Source organism: Hydractinia symbiolongicarpus, chromosome 10 (genome assembly GCF_029227915.1).
Source record: "Hydractinia symbiolongicarpus strain clone_291-10 chromosome 10, HSymV2.1, whole genome shotgun sequence".
NCBI classification, from domain to species: Eukaryota; Metazoa; Cnidaria; class Hydrozoa; order Anthoathecata; family Hydractiniidae; genus Hydractinia; species Hydractinia symbiolongicarpus.
Window position 1 is genome coordinate 9939286 of NC_079884.1, and position 20879 is coordinate 9960164.

At 33.5% G+C, this 20879-nt stretch overlaps 2 protein-coding genes across 4 annotated transcripts; both read right to left on the reverse strand.

The window, feature by feature from the left end:
* Window positions 1–4598: 4598 nt before the first annotated feature.
* LOC130662376 (ATP-dependent DNA helicase Q1-like) lies at window positions 4599–16301 on the reverse strand. Of its 3 annotated transcripts, XM_057461230.1 has the most exons (10): window positions 15473–16301; window positions 12756–12978; window positions 11778–12019; window positions 11025–11106; window positions 10788–10936; window positions 6792–6990; window positions 6267–6416; window positions 6072–6166; window positions 5717–5950; window positions 4599–4779 (listed from the first exon to the last, which is right to left on the reverse strand). In XM_057461230.1, the coding sequence occupies exons 1-10, from the start codon at window positions 15875–15877 to the stop codon at window positions 4645–4647; spliced, it is 1914 nt and encodes a 637-aa protein (XP_057317213.1). In that variant the 5' UTR covers window positions 15878–16301; the 3' UTR covers window positions 4599–4644. The 3 variants fall into 3 exon arrangements, with proteins under 3 accessions (XP_057317213.1, XP_057317212.1, XP_057317214.1); XM_057461229.1 differs by lacking the exon at window positions 4599–4779 and having other exon boundaries at window positions 4793–5950; XM_057461231.1 differs by lacking the exon at window positions 4599–4779 and having other exon boundaries at window positions 5718–5950; window positions 6802–6990.
* A 139-nt stretch (window positions 16302–16440) lies between these two features.
* Window positions 16441–20761, reverse strand: LOC130662378 (trafficking protein particle complex subunit 13-like). The gene is made up of 13 exons (XM_057461232.1): window positions 20662–20761; window positions 20389–20457; window positions 19459–19558; window positions 19276–19360; window positions 19029–19153; window positions 18584–18656; window positions 18427–18471; window positions 17861–18115; window positions 17623–17712; window positions 17159–17259; window positions 16994–17072; window positions 16816–16890; window positions 16441–16743 (listed from the first exon to the last, which is right to left on the reverse strand). Exons 1-13 carry the CDS (start codon window positions 20699–20701, stop codon window positions 16636–16638), a joined length of 1245 nt encoding a protein of 414 aa, XP_057317215.1. The 5' UTR covers window positions 20702–20761; the 3' UTR covers window positions 16441–16635.
* Between the last annotated feature and the right edge of the window lie 118 nt (window positions 20762–20879).

The window sequence follows — 20879 nt, forward strand, 5'->3', positions numbered from 1 at the left end:
GGACTTACACCGTTCGCTGTCAAGCCATTCCCTGTTAAATGCTAAGGTGTACCGCCAGTCGCTTAGTTCATCCTTTACACGTGTTAAGGACGATTTCCCCCGAGTTCTCCCTACCACCTTTCTCACCAAGCCCCTGACGTTTTTGGCTATTTCACGGCTGTATTTTCCGTTAAGGCACATTCCATGCGAGCCAAGGATACTATTTAGTTGTTTCACCAAGCCACTCTCACTCACATCCTGCTCCATTTTGTAGAGGGTCTCATTTTTAAACTCTATTTTAAGTTTTCCTTAAGCTGAGGTCATTTCTTTTTTGAACCCGAGCCTTGGAAGTTCGCGCCCCGGAAGAAATGTTTCATGTGCAAGTTAGTCACCAGTGCGTTTGTTTGTTTTAATTGTCCAAGGGTGGAAGACTATGTTTTAAGTTTATCTAGTTGGGCATTACTGTGGCAATCCTAATTAAGTTACCAGGGGGTGTGCAAATCTGACAAACTCCGATTTTTTTTGAGAAAGCAGCAATGAACCCTCTCCTTTCTTATTATCTTCTGTGAAAACATAACTTTGTTCATGTACAATTCGTAAGTATTCGTAGTATGAAACATAATAGAAGTATTTCGATGCTTATATCTCCCACGAGAATCCAATCTGGTTGATTCCTCTCACGAAACTAAAAATATAAACATTCGAATTTCAACTCAGCACAAAGAAGATAGGTCTTGCGAGATAATGACGCAAAAATACAGCGTTTTTTTGTTGGAAATTCTCCATTTGCGTTGATTATTTAAAAAAAGTGCGAAGTATATCAACTTGGAAGTGCATTTGCCAGGGGTAAGGTTTTTCTATTTTTTCTAATTTTTGAAAATAGGGTATTTTAATTTTATCATGTTTTCATAGCACATTTGCCAGGACATTTTCTCTTTTAGTTTTCAATATGTTTAGGTTTTCTACAAAGCTTAGGTGGTATATTTATGGAATCAATGACTGTCAGTGAAAAAATGTGAAGTATTTTTAAGAAAATGCACCTCAAAAAATTAAAAATCAGTTTTTTTGTGAAAACCCCCTGTTTTTCAATTTTTTTCTAGAATGGTAGCAAAACATGCCGTTAAATTCTACGCGACGTGTTGATAACAAAACTACCCTGTTGAACGGTACTAAAGGTACAAAAACCTATTATTTTTACAAATAAACCAATTTAGATACTTGCAAAGCCATTGTTTAAAAGTGTTTGATAATACATGTCCTCCAGCAGCATTCTGATATGCGAGATTTTTATTCACAGCTTAAATTAAAAATTTGTGATAGAAGATAGTGATAGATAGCGAAATTAACGAAGTGGATAAAGGATACGTGACGCAGGATATATTCTCACATTTGATCGCTGATGGTAAACAAATACCTTTTTACTGGGCACGAGATAGACTCGATAATTTGATTTATTTTATGTTTATGTAGGTATATTTCGCCTAAAATGTACAGTTACAAAAGTTTCCATAGACTAATATACGTAATATCTAGATATAATACATATATACATATATAATATACGTAGCGTATACATACAATACAAAGGATTAAATGCAACTTTCCTTACTAAGCCAGGTGACTCGCAGAAGACAAAAGTAGTCCAGCTAAATCATCAAGAACCTATGGGATATATACTTAACTCTGACTGAACTCTTCTGTTTCTTATCCGTGTATATATTTTGCAGTTATTTTCACTTTAAATAAAAAAGTTTTTTAGAAGGCGTGTTTTTCAAATTCAATCTCAACATTAAGGTTTAAGTGGCGTCCACGGGTCTATTAAAAAAAGTAAAAGGGGAACATGTTGTTTAGCTTAATTAATAAGACCCGAGTCCCCAGCGCTGTTACGATGTCGCTATCAAAAAATAAAAAAAAGCGTTTATAATGTTATGAGTTATCAATAACGGAGAGGACTCTGAACGCGTTAATTTTCTGAAGAACCCAAGGACTAAGTTTGTTACCAGACTTAGATGTTGGAGTGGTTAATTAGCGTAAGGTGTTTACAAGCAGCTTCAATTCACATATACGTTCTAATCAGAATATATAAAAGGGGGCGGTGGTGGTTTTCCTGACATGTGTTAAAGATTGAAAAGAGTGTTGAAAATTCTCTGTGTTGCGTATTTTGTAATGACGCTGCATCACGAAACTGGAAATGGCTAAAATTATTTGTAATGTCATAATTTGTAACATTTTAAAATTTTAACCTGTAACCTGCGACCTGTGGAATACACCAGCCGAACTTAAAATCAATTTTCTACTTTCATATTTTTCTTTCGTCTTTTACATTTCCAGCTGAAAATCTCTTTAATAATAGCCGTCGTCTGCCTGTCTGTGTGTCCGCAAAAGCCGTCTTCCGTAACAGAAACACGAAATTTTTAAAATTCGCATCAATACCAAATGCGATATAATTCTGTCCACTTTGTTGCAACGGGTTAATTTAAAGGACGTTTTCGCACAATTATATTCAACATAAATTAAATTCAAAAAGGTTCCCGGTTTTTTTTTCTAATAACGTCGTTATGAAATTCCTTGTAATCTATATTATAATACCCGTATACGTCTGTCTGTCTGTCACGCAAAATGATAGCGAGAAGCACGCAATGCGGTATAAAAAGGACGGCCGAACCCGTGGATTTTCCACGGGCTAACGACTACTCTCTTTAATAATAGCCGTATTTTGTAGGTCTGTTGTTTGACTTTTTTATCTTCTGAAAGCTTTATATTTCTGTAACATTTGGTTTCTGTTTGTTTTCAATGTTAAGATAAATATATTGTCACGTTTTTTAGCCACGTCCAGATCTTAAAAGCACCAGTTTTAAGATTTTTGGCTAGGAACGTAGATTTTGCTAGCTAGCTAGCCATCTATAGCCTTCTTATTACTATTCTGTATGGCATAAGAGCTATTTATCCTAGGCAACATTTATTATTATGTTGAGGTTGGGGCTGTTTAGCTAGCTTCTATAGCTATATCTTTGTCTAAAAAGTGAAAGTATAAAAATGCAGTTTGGCTACAACAATATTTTTATGCTAAATGCAGTTATCTAGGTAGCTAGCTACATCTTTTATTATTTTCCTAAAAACTTTTTCTACAAATAAAATGGCTGAGCAATTGTTTTAGCTGGACGGGTAACGACAGGCTGTTCCCTGTGTTTTTATTTAAACCGAAGTTGCAATAAAGGTTTTCTAAAAAGGGTATTACGCCTATACGTCTGTTCAACTGTATTAAGCGCTTAGCCCAGTGTTAACAACAGACTGTTTTTTTGGAAAAGGCTATTACGCCTATGCGCCTGGTGCAACGTGGTTTACTTCTGCTAAGGGGTCAACCTGACAATTAATTTTTAAACTTTCTCGGGAATCACGCCTGTATGAATGTGCAACTCTGTTTACCTGGACTAACCGTTCAGCCCTGTGTTAGCAATGGACTGTTTCTTGCATTTTTATTTAGACAGAGTCTGCAAGAAAGTTTTTTTCAAAAGGGTATTATCCCTATACGCCTGTGCAACACCGTTTAACTGTACTAAGCACTCAGCCTGGTGTCACGATAAATTTTTTTTAACTTTCACAAAAACTTATTCTGCAAAATAAAATAAAATTGACCGATAGTTTTTGCTATGACGGAGTAGCAACGGTTTGTAAACTCTGTTTTTATTTCAGCTTTCGTTGCGGGAAAGTTGTTTTTTGAAAAATATGTTACAGTCGCAACGCTATAATGGTGTATGCGCTTCACTTAATTACAACATGTACTAAAGTGTTCCACCTGATCATTTAACACAGTTTATGGCTCTTATTAAGGGCTCCGCAGAGTGTTCAACGCCGGGTCACACCTTGACTTGTGCCTTCCTCGGCATTTCGACGCCGGGTTTCCCGGCTAGTCTATATTATAATCCCCGTATACGTCTGTCTTTCTGTCACGCAAAATGGTAGCTTAGCTTCTTAATCGCGAAAGCTGTGAGTAAAATGCGCCCAAGATGATATACGAAGAAAATCGGGGACTACTCACAACCTTGCATTCTTGTTAGCTAACGGTTTTGACATCAGGTATCAAACCATACAAGAATGTGACTACCGATTAGTAGCTTTGTGTTCTTAAGTTCAATCCCCAAGATAAAAGTGTAAATCCCACCTTTCTGCTTAGTGTTTAGCATGGGTGAAGAACGGGGTTATTATCTTAGGCTGTTGTCTATTTAATGTGTTATAATTATCATTTGGCTGTCAGAAGCATCAAACAGAATTTTAAGATATGTTCTTGAACTAAAGTAATTGACAGTGATATTTTAGAAAAATTCGAAGCTTTCCATGACGTCGAAGAAAGGTTTTGACATAAGTAAAATTTTTATTTCTTGTACCAAGTTTGAATCTATGTGGAAAAGTTATGGTGAAGGCCTGCAGTTCCGCTCATATGTTCAAAAAGAACCATTGTTGCTTTTCCAAGCTGTTTTCCTTTTTATTTTATTCATTTATTCACTCAAGAATGGTCTATTTATCAAAAATAACTTCAATTATAAAGGATTTGAGCCTCGTGCTGCTTGCAAAAAGGGTGTGGTATCAGTGACAAGATTAGCAACAGTCGTGAAAAAAAATTTAAAAAAGGGGAGGATTTTATTTCTTTTCACTATTTTCAGACAATTACTTTACATCTTCATCACAATCACTATCTATTACAATGGCTTTTCTTTTCTTCGTTTTCACCGATGTTTCTTTGTTATCCCCCAATAGCTTCTTCACAGCACCAGATGTGGATTCCCCACTTATGATATCATTCTATATAACAACATTGTTAGAAATCGTTGTCTTATTAAACTTTGTCACCGCCCGTAAATCAAATTACAAGAGTGTATAAGCAAAACCATAGTTATTTATAGAATCTTATAAAATTTTAACAATAATACTTTAAGGTCAGAAAGTGTCGCGGTTTAAAAAAAAACGCAAAATTTTCGCATTTCGCAGGAAAAAACTTTCGCGGATGGCCTATTTTTGGATATTTCGCGGGAAAAAAACTTTCGCGGAGTAAGACATTTCGTTATTTCAGGACAGAATTAAAAAAAAATTATTGAAAATTTCGCGGGAAAAACTTTCGCGGTTAAGTTTTTTTGAAAAATTTCGCGGGAAAAAACTTTCGCAAAAAGGCCCAAAAACCGCGAAACCGCGACACTTTCTTCCTGCAAAAGTTTCTGACCTTAAAGTACGGAATTTCCGCCTGATTGTTTTTAAAAAACCCGAAAATAAAACCATAAAATATTAAATGTAAGATGAAAAATGAAGAAGAGTTTTTATCATGGTAGGAATTGTTTTTATTGAAATCAGAAATTAGATTTAGAAGGATAGAATGATCAGTGTCACAATCCTCTATGTATTAAAACCACAACTATATAAATTATTGGTAGTTACTCTAAAAGCATCATTTTTTTTTAAATCAATAGCAGTTTTTCGTAAAATCACTGTAACGTTTCTGTTAAATGTGTATATATCGAGGAAAGCGATGCAATCATATCTTACCATCTATTTATACGAGTTTTTATTACTTATGATAGCTTTATATTTCCACAAATCTTTCACTCTATAATTTTTCCATTACATATCCAACCACCCCTCTACGCCCGTCATTTCTTAGCCTCTCAAATTTATAGATATCAGAAGTATTAATCACTTGATGTACATACACAATGGTTAAATAAAACAAGTACAGAAAAAGTAAAACCTTTTCGGAGACAATGTCCAGCTTTACAGAGATTTGATCTCGTTTTAACAACAACCAACGAGGACCGGGTATTAGGTAGGTCACCGTACTGTAAGGAGTAAAATGGTAATCCTCTTGTACGATTTGTTGAATGAGAAGCTTCGTTACGACACTCTCACATTCACTACGAGAACACGTGGCGATACTTTCAGGTCGCAGCGAAACCTTTGCTTTCCCTAACCACGCATCGATTACCTTGAAAAACATTTATTGATCACAGAACTGAAACTGCATTATATTTTAACCTTGGTCCATGTAACGACAAATTTGACTATTACGTTTGGTTAACATTTTTATGTATATTAAATCAACTCACTTTTAGAGGTGTGACTCGCTCATCCGAAGAAGAAGCATTACGTAATATTTCCATAATGGTTGTCGCGTTAGCTTTGAGACATCTTTGAGTGATTTCTAGAAAATGATTCATCAAAAGAAAAACAAACAAACAAACAAACAAACAAACAAACAAACAAACAAACTGAATTTAAAAAACATAAACTTTCTCAATTACCTCTATTTGGTTGGCAGTTATCACACATTTGATGACATTTGGAAGCAGACCAGTTTTCTTCAAAATGTTCTCCAATCTGAGTTCTTCTACAGTTTTTCTGATCAATACAATAACGCAACATATTGTATAAATTCTGAATTCCGGTTTTTTCTGAATAGGTAAGGGAATCAAATGTATAAAAACATGTAGTTATAAAATAATACACCATCTATTTTTAAGCCATAAAACATTTTCAGAAGGACAAACGGTTTGCAAAACCTTTTCTTTTAAAAGAAAAAACGCATTTAGTAGGTAGAAAGGCAATGTAAGAAAAAATAAACGATAAGTTAACGATATATTTTTAAAGGATATTAATCGAGTAAAACTTTCGAGCAAACAGGAGGAATTCGTGCAAATTAACGAGGACTAAAGTGGCTGTAAAAAACAAGCATCAAAAAAAAGGAAAAATTAAGTAAGAAACCAAAATACTGGTTTTGCAACTTAAGTAAAAAAGAAAACTTCTCCAAAATAATCAGCAGTTGTTACCAGTGAATACCATTGAACTTTGTCTGAATATATCTTGAAAACGAAAATACAGAATACACCATGCTTTCTTATCATCTCGTCCAGCACGTCCACTTTCCTGGTAGTAATTCTCCATTGATTTACTTATTGAATAGTGAATAACAAAACGAACATTGGGTTTATCGATACCCATACCAAATGCGATCGTTGCGACGACCACCTGAAAAAAACAACACCATCTATTTCCAATCTTAATAAGTCATTTATCTCTGTCAAAATACATTGCAAGCATTAGTATATTTTGGGGAAAATTTAGGATTTTTTCTGACATATAAGAAGTATACATGTAAAGTATAAGAAATAATTAAAAACAACATGTTTTTTAAAATAAGCTTTCGGCTCTGACCAGAGCTATGATCACATTCATAAATTTTGTATGCAGAAAGATATTATATAAAATACAAGAAAAGAGAACATTAAGTGAATAAATACAAACGTACTGACGTTATATTATATAAAAAAGATCTCCAGAATGTAGTTAACAGGTTCCGATGCAAGAACTACAAAATTGCTAACAGACGCAGTATCATCGGACTGAAGCAAGTGATCTCCAACTGCACTACATGTTTTTTTATAAGCATGACATTTATAAGTATCCATAGGCTTAAATTTGGTCTCAAGCATATGCTAAGCAATATATGAAGCCTAAGAAAATGTTGGAAGTTAATGTTTTTTTTGTTTCGTAAACAGTTTTTTTAATTCTTAATGTCTCAATTAACCAGAAAATACTTGTTAATTTCAATTTTAATTAATGATGTTCAAATTCAATTTTTTTTTTCAAATAAACACATTTGATCATGTGTTTTTCATAAGCATTTTCCAATAAATCTTTTTGCCATTAACCACAAATTATGCATATTTTAAGCCTGAAAAGTACTTTTCATAAGCATCCTTTCTTTAAGCATCCTTTCTTTAAGCAGCCTTATTTTAGAATTTCAAATGCTTATAAAAAACACACTTGATTAGGACAAGTAGCAACCCTCTTACCAGTAAGATGTGAAACTTAAAATATTTTCCGAAGCCCTTCTCACAGGTGTTGCATAGTCTGATCAATATAGCAAGCTCATTTAAGCCGTAAACTTTAGAGATTTTGCCGCGCAAGAAATTAGTGGTTACATCAGCGAAATTTCAAGATAGTAGTGGCGACTGCGCATCAAAGAATTGTTTGTTTTTAATTTGTATGCTTGGTTGAGTTTGAATAAAAGGTCTATTGAATTGTGATTAAAGTATTATTTTTGGCTTCGGAAAGTTTGACCATATGCCTTGGAATTTCAATTAAGCAAAAACAAGAAAGATAGAAAGAACTTCGGAAGTATGTCGGTGGCTCTTCAGGTAAATATGGAATCATTTTTGCCCATCCCAGGATAATCCTCAAATAATCGCTAATAATTTTACGAGATATGCGAGTCCGAAGTTTGGGAATTGTCTTGGTCGTTGAAGTCAATCGAAAAGTCGAAAAATCAACATGGTGTCATTGCCAATGGATTAATAAGCTGTTAATCTTCCAGCAACAACAAAAGCTAAGTATTATACTCATGTTAAAATTCCTACTATATACATTCTCACTGGCTATCTCAGCCAATAGTCTGAATCATTCTTCGATTTAGAGTTCTTTTTTCTGTTTTTTAATCTCAGGGGTATAGCTATTGCAAATTGGTTTTACTTTCAAATGGTGTTCTCCATAATGACCAACACTCTTGATGCTTGTGGTCTGATAATTTTTATAAAGGTTGACGTGGTGATGAGTAATTGTATACACGGACGCTCAGCCCGACAGAGCACATTTTAACATTGGATGCCACAAAGGTGAGTGAACAGTCATATTTTTGTGGTTTTTTGTGTTTTTCAAGATTTTTTTGAAATTCTTTTGAAATTCTGACGAGCATTTCTCATGCAATCGTAAACATGTATTAAAAAATCTTCAAAATATAACATATTCTATCATATTCTTATTTTATTTCCCCATATATATACAAAGAATGTCCTAATAATTTCTGTTTCGGTAACTTGACCTGTACTTTCCACCAATACATCATGCTTAAGTCTAGCTCTAGCTGGGTACCAAGCTACTCTAATTCATTGCCATTCATTCAAGGGTTCTTTTCAGTTTAAAAATAAGAGCTTTTCATCCTACTGTAATGAAAATTTAATCTACAAATAAAACATGTATTTTTTAGCTGGACAGGGTAACAAAGGACTGTTTCCGCTGTTTTATTTAAACTGAAGTTGAAATAAAGTTTTTTAGAAAATATATTATGCCTGTCCGGTGTCACGTTTAATGTGTGATCTTTTCCGGAAACTTTTACCATAACATAAAGCAATGTTGCAGGATTGTTTATGCTGCAACAGGGTAAAAAAAACAGGTTATAATCTGTGTTTTTATTTTTAAATGAAAACTTTTTCACAAAATAAAATTGCAGAGTGATTGTTTTAGCTGTGTAGGGTAACAAACTGTCTGTTTATTTAAACCGTTAGGACAGTTTTTTGGAAATGGGTATTATGCTGAAACGAGCGACAGATATAACTGTACTAATCACTCAGCCCAGTGTTTACAACAAGCTGTTGCCAGTGTTTCTATTTAATAGAATTTAACAGAATTTAAAATTCATTTTTTACGTCTTGCCGAAAACATTTTGAGAAAATTCGCTCTGATGGGCACAACATGTCAACTGTATTTTTCAGGATAGTTATTTTTTGAAAAAAACACCTTAATGCTTTGTGTGCTTCACACTATTTACGATATACTACATACTTGTACTAAAGCGTTCCACATAAATGTTTGGCACAGCAATTCGTATAATCCGCTTTACCAGCCATTTAACGCAGTTACTTGTGACTAAACCAGACATTTCAACGCTAGGTCCCCTCCGTCTAGTTAGTATATTGAAAAAAACTGAATTTTGCTATCCACAAAAAATATTAACTAGGCTATGTGTGCTGTAAACCCGTAAGCATATATAAGAGGCACCTGTAAATTTTTTCATATATATATTTATGCCCTGTTGGTCTAATGGCTGACACTCATGCAAATGAAAGATACAGGTTCAAATCCTGGACAGGGTTAGTAAAAGGCAGTTATACTTGTTCGTCTTGCCATGTTTCAAGATTTTCAAAATAAGGACTACCAGAAATTTTCGCTTGCAAACCTAAGGGACACTGTCCAATGCTTCGCAACCCTTTCTATATTGTTTCAGTGTTTATGAACAAAATTTTCCTGCATTCTCCTACTGACCTTAGGATTGGAGACCTTGAACGTATTATTATTTTTTGGGAGAAGAAATCCACATATTTGACATAGTTTATCTATCACACATGTGTTCAGCAATCATGTTTTTATGGAACGTTTAGCTAGCGGCTGTACTACGTTTCTCCTAATATCTAGCTTTATTCATAGAAATATATACCATATGGCTGGAAAAACTTTCCTATTTTGTAAATTTGACGTGCAAAATGGGGAAATTCACTGATTTCTCGTCAGTTATAGTTTCAGTAGTTCCGCAACCACAATAACGGATCAGGGTGCAATTTTTGTTGTTTTTACGAGGCGGTGGCCTCACATACCATAATAAAACAAATTTTAGATCTAATACGTAGGCGATGGCCTTTTTTGGGGTTGTTTGTGCAGTACTTTGAATGTAATGATGTCATCGCCGCTTAGGATTTTTGCGATTTATGTTGCAAATTTTCGGGCATGCGCGTTACTGAACTTCGCTGCCACGGGCTATGTTGAATGAGCGTGATAGGTGGCATTGTAGCAACCACACCAGTACTAGTATATGACACCGGAGAGTAAAGACTTCCAGCGTGGAAGTAATTTACGAAATAATTTAAACGAATTTGGTCTTGAAGTGAAACTGAACCTTATTTGTCCAGTAGCAACGAATTAGCACGGTTAAATAAGAAATTACAATCACAATTACACATTAGCCTTTTGTAGACAGTATTGATTTCAAATACCTGCAAGTTTCCTTTCGTCCATGATCTGTGTATTTTTGACTTCAATTCAGGTTGCAGGTCGGCATGGTAACAATGTGCTTGTATGCCATGTTGTACCAACTTGTTTGCAACATCTTCACTATCCTTTCGGGAGAAGCAATAAATTATACCTAAAGTGAGCACTTTAGTACTTTAAATCCTAAAAAATACATCGGTCTTTATTATCGTAAATATTTACAAAAACAACGACAACTATACCCGACATGTTTGTGAATTGTGTTTTAATACGTGAAGCAATTTCTTGGATTAGATCGGCTGACAAAGAACTTGTTTTATATACCTGCAAAATTAATACAAAATTATTAAATTAGTTTTGTCTCTGTCGACTTTTTGTTCATGCATCTGCTTGTCCTTCTGTTACAAAAACACGAAATGCGATATATAAAGGACAGGCGACCCCGAGGATTATTCTACGGGTTAATGTTTAGTCTTATTTAGAATCATATAAACTATCAACATTATATTTCACCGTCACAATATGCAAAACTTAACCCAGTATTTCTCCACCAAAACCAGGTGCTCAGTCACAGGACTATATCATGTACCTGTGTATGTGTGAAAACACTGGCTTTTTGACAGTAACAGTAATGAGCGCATTTATTTTGCAACAAACGAATTTGTTCAAATTTTTCACCTAATCATTTAATAGACGGTAAGACACTAAGAAAGATTTTATAAGAACCTAATGAGGCTGGTGGTAATGAGGTTGTGATGTTTTTTCAGCGAGATTTTTGTCGACAAATTTAGTATGTATTTGCTGTTACTTAAACAGAATAAATTTTTAGAAAAAGCATCAAGATTAAAATTCACTACAGTATACTGTAAAAGTATAAGCAAACTTTCGCCGCCATTCACTCCAGTTAACTGAACTGGAAATTAACATGTGGCCAAACTCACGTGACTTTGTTGCTTCTATGAGAATTAAAATTATTGACAAACAAAAAAACTCACCTCGTAATATAAATTCGGTCTATTAAAGGAAGCTCTAAACACAACACAACTTCCGTCAAGGTTTAAGATATCTTTGACGTCGGTCAACACTTTTTCAGAGGCGGTCGCTGTTAATCCCAATAAGGGTACATTGGGAAACTGTCTTTTCAAAATACCCAAGATTTTGTAGTCTGGACGAAAATCATGTCCCCAATGACTTGCACAATGCACTTCATCAATCACGATTCTACTGATGTTGCCAACTATAAAAGTGTTTGAAAAAGTATATCACAAAACTCATAAGTTGACACTGTGAGTGGCCACGCAAAAAATTACCAGGGTTACTACCTTTTATATAGTCCAATTTGTGGAGATTTAACGATGAAAATTTTTAAACTGTGTTATAAAATTGACAATATTTGTGTAAAAACAAAGTGAGGACATTTGACGAAATTTTTATATTGTTTTAAAGATATTTGCGGAGGTTTTAAAGCCACGATTAAAGGACAAATTATTGTAACAAGAGAAAGTTTTAAAAAATCTACTTGTGGAGGAGATTGGAGGAGTTTTGCTGTGGCGACCCTGATAAGATCTCCACAAATTTTTGTAAATTCCACTTCCTCGATTAAACACCCTGATTGCTAATAATTGTTTTGAACTGAAACAAAAAATCCACTATATAAGACAATTTCGAATTTTTGCTTTTAAATTATTGACAAACATTCCGTTCCCGTATACACTTATAAAATGAATGCCTTCCTTAAATGTCCCTTGTATATCAGCCACTTGAATAAACTAAAAATCGAAACATTTGCTTTTACTGCATGGCCTCTCAATCGATACATTACGACATACGTTATGTAATATTGTAAGAGATGAAAGGATAAACATTTCCACTCTACTGAAATATACTTAGACAGACACATAGCTAAGGTAATCCCTGGAAGGGTAAGAAAAAACTAACAAGCAGGAAAACAAAAACGAGTAAAATTTACAAACTTGAATATGCTTTCTCCAACTTCGCCATAAATCTTTTACTTTTTGCAATCTTCTCTGGAGTAACATACAGAATTTTAAAGGGACATTCTTTCATAGCCATTTGTTTTTGTACCTCTGTGACGTATTTAAGAGGAGAGGACGAATTGATTGTGGTTGCTTCGATATTCAGTGCTTTTAAAGCAATTAATTGATCTTCCATCAAAGAGATAAGCGGAGAAATAACCTATTGAAACATCAAATAACATATAAATCATGGAGTTAAGAAAACTTTGCATTTACTAATCTGTTATTTTAACAAGTAAGCATCATCGCATAAACAAAACAGACATCAGGGTGGCCACAGAATTTGGTAAAAGAAATTCCATGACTTTTCCCTGACTTTTCCATGACCACAACCATTAAGAAAAATTAAACCCCTAAATTAATCAATTATCAAACAAACCATAAATTTCATTATTTAGAGAACAACTTTGCTGAAAAAAGTACAAGTACTTTTTTTACATGATAAAAAACAACAAAATCGTGTCAAAATATAAAGAACATATATATTCATACAGAATATTCATATAAAATCAGAACTTTAAAAAAAATTGACTAGAAAAACAACAAATATCAACTAATATCCTATATAGAGTCTGTGAGCATTGACGTTACTTTTCTTTCTGAAGATCCTTAGCTTCTCCACAGCTTTATCTAGTTTGGCTATGTTAGCTTTCTTTTCGGTGACCTTCCTTCTAAAAGCATTTGCTTTAACTAAAAAGTCCATGTTCTCAGATTCCTCAGCTTTGTAGCAGAGTTTATCCGTGTTCAGTGCATTGATGGATGAGATTAATCTTTTCTTATAGTTTTTAACATTGTTGATTCGTCTGTTATTGATTTTCGTTTGTTTGATTTCTTGTCTTCGTTGACTTTTCTTTTTTGGTCTTCCAGATGTGTTCCGTATCTTTGTCTGGCAGCTTTACAACTTTTCAACAGACCATTACTCAATTGATACTCATGCAAATCCACATTGGATGATTGTAGGTGGTCATATACAACTCTTTGGCTAACAATAGATTTCTCTTATAGATACTCAATCAACAGTTCTTTATTGATACTAAATCCCCGTTCAACAGCAGATTGACTGTGTGATAATGTGAAGATCACTTTACAGATGGCCTATAACGCTTTTTGATCTTTGAAATACGGCCTTTTTATTCATCCACTCTTGATTTGCTGAAATCAAATTGCACAAACTCTTCCTTAGTAGGTGCGTCGAGCGATGACAAGAATTTCTCAAGCTCTTCTTTTGCCGAATCTGCCACAGAAGGCAACACATGATCAACCTGATGAAGCTTTTCAACCAGAGATATAAACTGACTTGTAGCTTTCTGTTGGTTCTGTACCATATTGACTGGTGACAATGAGGAGGAATATCGAACGATAAGATACTTCAAGGGACTTCTCTCTTGTAGCTTCAATATCAGATTAGTTAGAAAAGCCACAGAATCTTTTCGGAACTGATGTTTACCCCATGTGTTATCTCTTTTGACCGCAAGATAGCCTTTACAGCTGTGCCTGTGTTCACCATGTCAACTGGCAACCGATTCTGGACCTCCTCAACATCAATGTTAATAAGTTAATATATTCCTGTCCCATGCTACAAGCTAGAACTATGCTAGGACTCCCTTCCTTAGAAGAAACATTGATTGAAAACGATTTTACCACACAGATTACATCAATATAAGTTATCATTGCTTGTAAACTAAGCAGTCACATGACATAATGTATAATAAAACAAATTTATAGTATAATAAAACCAAACACAACTATGTTATATTGCAACAAAGCTTGACAATGAAACTGTTCAAAAAATTGAAATTAAGTTTTCTTGAAATTTATGCTACAAAATATAAACTGAAAAAATATTTAGCCAGTCAAAAACTTAGGTTGTCAAGGAAAAAAAGTTCCATGACTTTTCCATGACTTTTTAATGAAAATCCTGTTTTCCATGACTTTTTCCAGACCAAATAAAATTCCATGACTTTTCCATGATTTCCAGAAATTCCATGACTTGTGGCCACCCTGGACATGGTTTCTAGCTGTTAGCGCATATGTAATATTCGCGCACTGCTTGCTGGGAATATAAGTCTAATGTACATATTGCAAATCTTTGGAAATTAAAATTTAATAAAAATTATAAAAAATTTATTTATAATTTTAATTAGTGCTTAAAAGCTTCTCCCATCTGAGATTTACGCCAACCAACACCAATATTGTGATTTGCGTGGAAAAACGTGTTACAAAACTTCACACGTCATTGTTCGTGATTTCTAGTTTTAATTCGCGCAGGTTATGAAAAGAAATATTCCGCGAGCTTAAAAGTGTGCATAACCAATTGTTCGCGCAGCAGATCTGCGCGAAAATTAAATTTTGTAAATTATGGTCTAATACGCCCTAATGCATTATAGCGACTACATTAGTAAACAGAATTATTTTTCCTTTTTTTTAAAAAAAAAACATTTTTTGAATAAAATCTATGATCAGACTTTAGGCAAAAACTATCTAAGCCTAAATCTTCTTTAATCAACACAAATATTCACTTCAAAATCTGCTGGTAGAGTAAAGTGAAAAACATTACCATAGGAAAGAGCAAGATATTACACATAATGACAATGAAAAAATCCCATTTGAAAATTAAAAGCAAAACACCTACATACACAGCATAAAACACCTACCAAAGTAAAACCATCAGAAACAAAAGCTGGAAGTTGAAAACATAAACTCTTCCCACCTCCTGTTGGCATGATTAAAATACAATCTCTCTTCGACATTGTCACATTGATTGTCTCCTTCTGCAGCTGACGGAAATCACCTATATGAAATTTATTCTTTAAAACTTTCTTGATGTTTTCAGACCATTCAAAATGGTCTCCACTCCAATCCGTTTCTTCTTCAGTAGGTGTATCTAATGTTTCTTTCAAGTTGTTTAACCTGCTTGTTAGTTTTTTCTTCCGTTCTGTTAAATTTTCTTGTTTGGTTATTAGCATATTGAGTTGACTACTGATACTATGAAGTTCATTATCCATGTTTTCAATCTCCATTTGCAGTGCAACAATTTCTGATTTGGTATCGCCTGACATTATTACTACCAATCTACATATGTAGGTTTGCGAATAAGTTAGTTTTGTGTAGCAGTTAGTTTAGGGAAGATATATTTGCAATTTCGGACTGTTTTGTTCTACAAAAGTATAAAAAAGTGGATGAATCAATCAAGTTCTGCAAAAAACTTTAAAAAGTACTGAATTAAAAAAAAAAAAAACGAAAAAAAATTCTGAGCACGATAATTAAAACATGCATAAATTACTAAATATTATAATTGATCTGGATTTTTTCATAACAAAACGCAATTAATACGAACCTTAATTTCACATTTTTTTCGCTAGAGCATCCAATCGCAAAAATAAGCTCTGCAAACATTTTTCCTTTCCCATTGACTGAAAGTAGTCATGTACATAATAAAATGTTTTTTTGTATTATAATTTAGTCACACAAATGTACACAGACTGTTTAACAAAAGACTGAAGACAAGCCATCGCAAACGCACGGAAGAGACAAATAATAAGAAGGGCTCGTGTATCAACAAATAACCACACAAAGAAATAAACAAGAAATAAAGAAAAATCAAAAAAGAATAGTTTTTAAATAAAGTAGTATTTGATTTATTAAAATATATTCATTATTTACAGATTGGCAAAATAACATATGCGCGGAGATCTGTCTTTCGTGGCTCTTCTACGGTGAAGAGTGGCAGTTACATAGTTGCACCACAATCCAACATAAAAGGATTTCAATCTCCATCAAGCCTTGTAAGAGATGCTTTTTTATAAGTATCCAAAACTCATCGAAATGGCGACTGATCACAAGGGTATACATGTATTTTACAAATATCCTCGAACTCGTAAACTTTAGTCGTGTTTAAGTCCAGAATTCTAACACCACCAATCGTCTATAAAACAACAGAAAGTGTTCTCGCACTGTCATTAGAAGAGAAACAGTAAGTGAATGCAAAAATACGTACAAGCAAACCAGGTTTGATTGCAATAGCATGCAACTGCAAATCTAGATATGCGTTTGATGGAAGTGGACCTAGTACCTGTTGAGAGAAAGTGAGAAATTACGAAAATAGACGCCTCTACAGACTCGGATTTTAAGACAACATGCCATGTTACAAACAGCAAGTCATAGTTAATTTTTACCTTGCCAGACACACCGCACCATAACAAGGAATCGTTTCTAGGATTGGTTAGAAACAACTTCACCTCCATTTTAGAACTTCTAAAAACAAAACAAACGTTAGTGCCACCGAGTCGACAATCACACCATAATGAGAAGAGAATTGATATGTATGTGAAAAAGGTTACCCTGAGTTTTCCAGTCGGCATTTTAATTCAAATTGTTTTTCAAGTTGAAAGGTATCAGGCGCTTCTTGAAGTACCAATCGAACTTCCTGTTGTGCAGGCGCCTGAAAAACAGAAATATAAAAAGAGTTAGCCAGAGGTGAAGGAAGAATTAACGTAAAAATTAAAGTACAACAAACCAAAAGCAGAATAAATATGTTTCTTAGTAAGTTCGCCACAAAAGAAACATTAATTTTTACAGTAGAAGATTAAAGGGATTTTCCCATACTGTTCGCCTACACAAAGCCAAAGCCAAGCCAAAGTGTGATGTAAAACTTAGTAAACTCACGAGAGTTGTGGAAGAATTCAAATGCCATTAACTGACTATATGCTTAAAATCTAGACCGTCCTTGACAGTAAAAATGACAGAAAAAATAATAAAATTTGTTGTTTAGTTATAAAAAATATGTTAATATTAAAAAAATTACTGTTCTTTGCAATTGACTTGTTTGCAGTCGACCCATCTCACCAAAATTTGTTCTCCATACAATATCCAACTTTCCAATCGGTGACATAGGCTGTCAGAAAAAAAACCCGCAATATTTCAGTTTACATAAACTAATAATTTAAAGACTGCTGCATCAAATAGATTACCTTTAAACATGTCCTTAGATTTCTTAAAATTGTTCAGGAATTATCTAAACTTGTAGAAAAGCATTGTATTACCTTTGATCTCAGCTCACGAATATAAACAGTCTTTGGAATTAGCTTGAACAGATATTGTCTCATATCCATAGGACTCATATAAGTTGATCCAAAAATATTTTTATTATCATTTGAGTCTTCTTGTATCTTGTTTTGCGGCCAGTTGTTTAAAGGGAGGACGCTATAAAACTGAGATGGTTCCAATATAACATGATCCATACACATTGCTGATGTTGTGATGTTCTGTACTTGCGCTTCAAGAAACACTTCATCCGACTAAAAGGGGGAAAGAGCTTAAAGAGCAAACAATCCATTAACCTTTTTTTAAAAAGTTTTACACCTGTTTATGTTCTCAAGTAGCTGTAATGGTTCGATTACACGTGGTTAGGTTTTTTTCGGTGAATTATGTTTTTTTATTATATTCGTAAAATTAATTTTGATTTATCTTTTAAAAAAATTGGAATACAGCATCAAAATCTCCAGACTTTTCTTTGCCTAAGAGATTTAAGAGAACTAGCTTACTGAGATTTCCGAGTTATTTCGAAAACTTATTCCGAATATCTGAAAAAATAACAAATTATACTTACATCTGCGTTATAAAATTTGGTTTTTACTTCCAACGGCTTTAATACCTGCAACATACGACAATTTAAACTAATAGTTACAACGCATAGTAAATACCATTACTATTTATACTTTTGCACGGAAATCTTTATTTATTTATAATAACGTAAATAATTTTACCTGGAATTTGTAAAATCTTCTCATATATAATTTTTCACCAGTTGTTGATAAATAGTTTACTGCACATATTAATCTAAAACGTAAATTACTTTCAAAATATAAAAAATACCAGCTGCTGTTGGTTTAGAAATGTATTTTTTTAACATTTTCTCTGAGCACAATTTTAAGTTGCTTGGGAGTATAATCAACAACATGACAAACCTGGTCGTACATACAATTATAAGTGGTATACACTATAAAAACAGACTTTATCTATTTCATTATCTTTTGACCAATTAGTTTCAGATATTATTTCAACTCCAGGACGATATGTTTTATGTTTTTATTCTTGTCTCTTCAGATTGTTAGATTCATATATACATGGTTTTGTTTGGTGGTGAAGCAACACCAAATAGCTTTCTAATTATGGCTGTCCTACACAAGAAATAAACAAGCCTATACATACATATGTGCACCTAACTCCTTCACTTCATAGTTTAACACTTCATCAAGACTGTCATCTGGAGACAGAGTATCTTTAGGTTTATTTACAGTAAGCTGGAAGCGTTGTGATGTTGTCTGTATGTCAGTCTAAACAAATTCGTATCAAAAGTTTTTTAACAACTATCACCAATGCAACAATTTAAGAAAATATATGAACAAACACAAAGGTATATAAATGATACAATCTAACAGGAACAATCAAAGTTCACCTTTAAAGAAACTTCTCTACAATTCTGATTGCTGTCATTTAAAATGCTGACGTAGCACGAAAACGTTTCACCTAAATAAATACTCCTAAAATGCAAGTTCAAAATACACTTACACCAACAGAGATAATATTATTTCATACCAATTTATCACTGTTCAAAGTGATGATTTAAATCAATACATACCCAAAGGATTGTGGTAGGGATAAAAGTTCTCCAGTTGTCAATAGCTCCGCTCCTTTCGTAGCAGCAATATCATGTGCGGTATCATTGTGGATTACGGTTCCTTTACAAAATTAAATGCAAAAAATACAAAAAAATATATTCTGTAATCTTTAAACAAGTTTAGTGATCTTGACTACAATACGTCAGAACAGCATGCGCTGACACTTTTGCTAATTGAACATGTGAAATCTATTCACTTAAGAGTCTGATTATGTGAGGCGGGTGGACCCGTTGCTCGCTACATGCTCAGCATGATACAATTAAACAGCTCGGCATATGGCAGATCACTACTAAAAAATATTTGACTTTATAATAGTAGAGTCAACCCGCTTGGGAGAACTGGCCCTTTTATTCCAACCCAGAACAGGCTGATTAGGTATATCACTTTTCAGAGCCATTGCCAGGTTGAAAAAGCGAAATCATGAGCATTGAAAAGCAAAAGGTTCTTCTATGACATTCTCAGGTTTTATAAGTTTTGCTAGTCACAACATATGTCGGTGTTTTCTTTATAAGTGCTTTTGTTGAAACAAAGACAGAAAACAAGGTTTTTTATTTTGCTGATTTGTTTATTTCTTGGATCTGCCACTTTTTGAAAACTAATTGCATTTTATTTCAAACTGGCAAACAAGTCCTGGGTTGACTTTTTCAATATAATATGCAATTCTTTTCAAACGGGTTGTCTTAACAACCGAACCAAGCTGTTGCATATAATCAGGCTCTAACACATCTATGTATACATCAAGTATCCACTTCATAATTCAAAGAAGTGTGTGTTTGGGCAATTGCCAATTTCATCTTTATAACTATATAAACAAACTATAATCTAGCAAATCGGTTCCAATTCTCATAAAAAACAGTGACGCAGATTTTACTTTATTATGGATACAACACCTGGTAAATCCTGTTCTTCATTGGTAACATGCAACAATGGTTTTATTGTCGGCTTTGTGAGGCGCATCACTGCAGAAAAAAAATGTACATATGACATTTTTAAGTCCAGAGGATAAAAAAAACTTTGATTATATTTTTCCTAAAAGAATAGTTTTGAAAGAATTCTGAGGCTTAAAATTGCTAAAAAGATAGGAACAACTTAATTTAGTTGCAGTTTTCTTGAAAAAAAAAATATGAGTTTACCAGCTTAAAAAATGGAACCGACTAACTTACCTTTAAGTGAAAGCAAATTATCTCTTGATGGCTCCTGCATAGTTTATTTATTTATTTATTTATTTTTATTTTTTTTCTAAATTAAAAAAATATTTAACACTTGATAGATTCTATTACACATGCAATGTTTAGTCATGCAAGCATTTATTTATATTGAAAATAAAATAAAGAAAATTGAAAATTTCTGAAAATGTTGCTTTATTTGAAGGCTTTAAACT

Excerpts from the sequence above, each read along its gene's own strand:
- LOC130662376 (XM_057461229.1), bottom strand. The coding sequence starts at position 15,877 with ATGTCAGGCGATACCAAATCAGAAATTGTTGCACTGCAAATGGAGATT. Across the intron at positions 12,020-12,755 it reads GTTGGAGAAAGCATATTCAA|TTGGCAACATCAGTAGAATC; the intron begins GTTTGTAAATTT and ends ACACTTTTATAG. Across the intron at positions 6,167-6,266 it reads TAACTGCCAACCAAATAGAG|AAATCACTCAAAGATGTCTC; the intron begins GTAATTGAGAAA and ends ATCATTTTCTAG.
- LOC130662378 (XM_057461232.1), bottom strand. The coding sequence starts at position 20,701 with ATGCAGGAGCCATCAAGAGATAATTTGCTTTCACTTAAAG. Across the intron at positions 19,361-19,458 it reads TCCCTACCACAATCCTTTGG|GAGTATTTATTTAGGTGAAA; the intron begins GTATGTATTGAT and ends CTTGCATTTTAG. Across the intron at positions 18,116-18,426 it reads CCAAATTTTATAACGCAGAT|TCGGATGAAGTGTTTCTTGA; the intron begins GTAAGTATAATT and ends TCCCCCTTTTAG.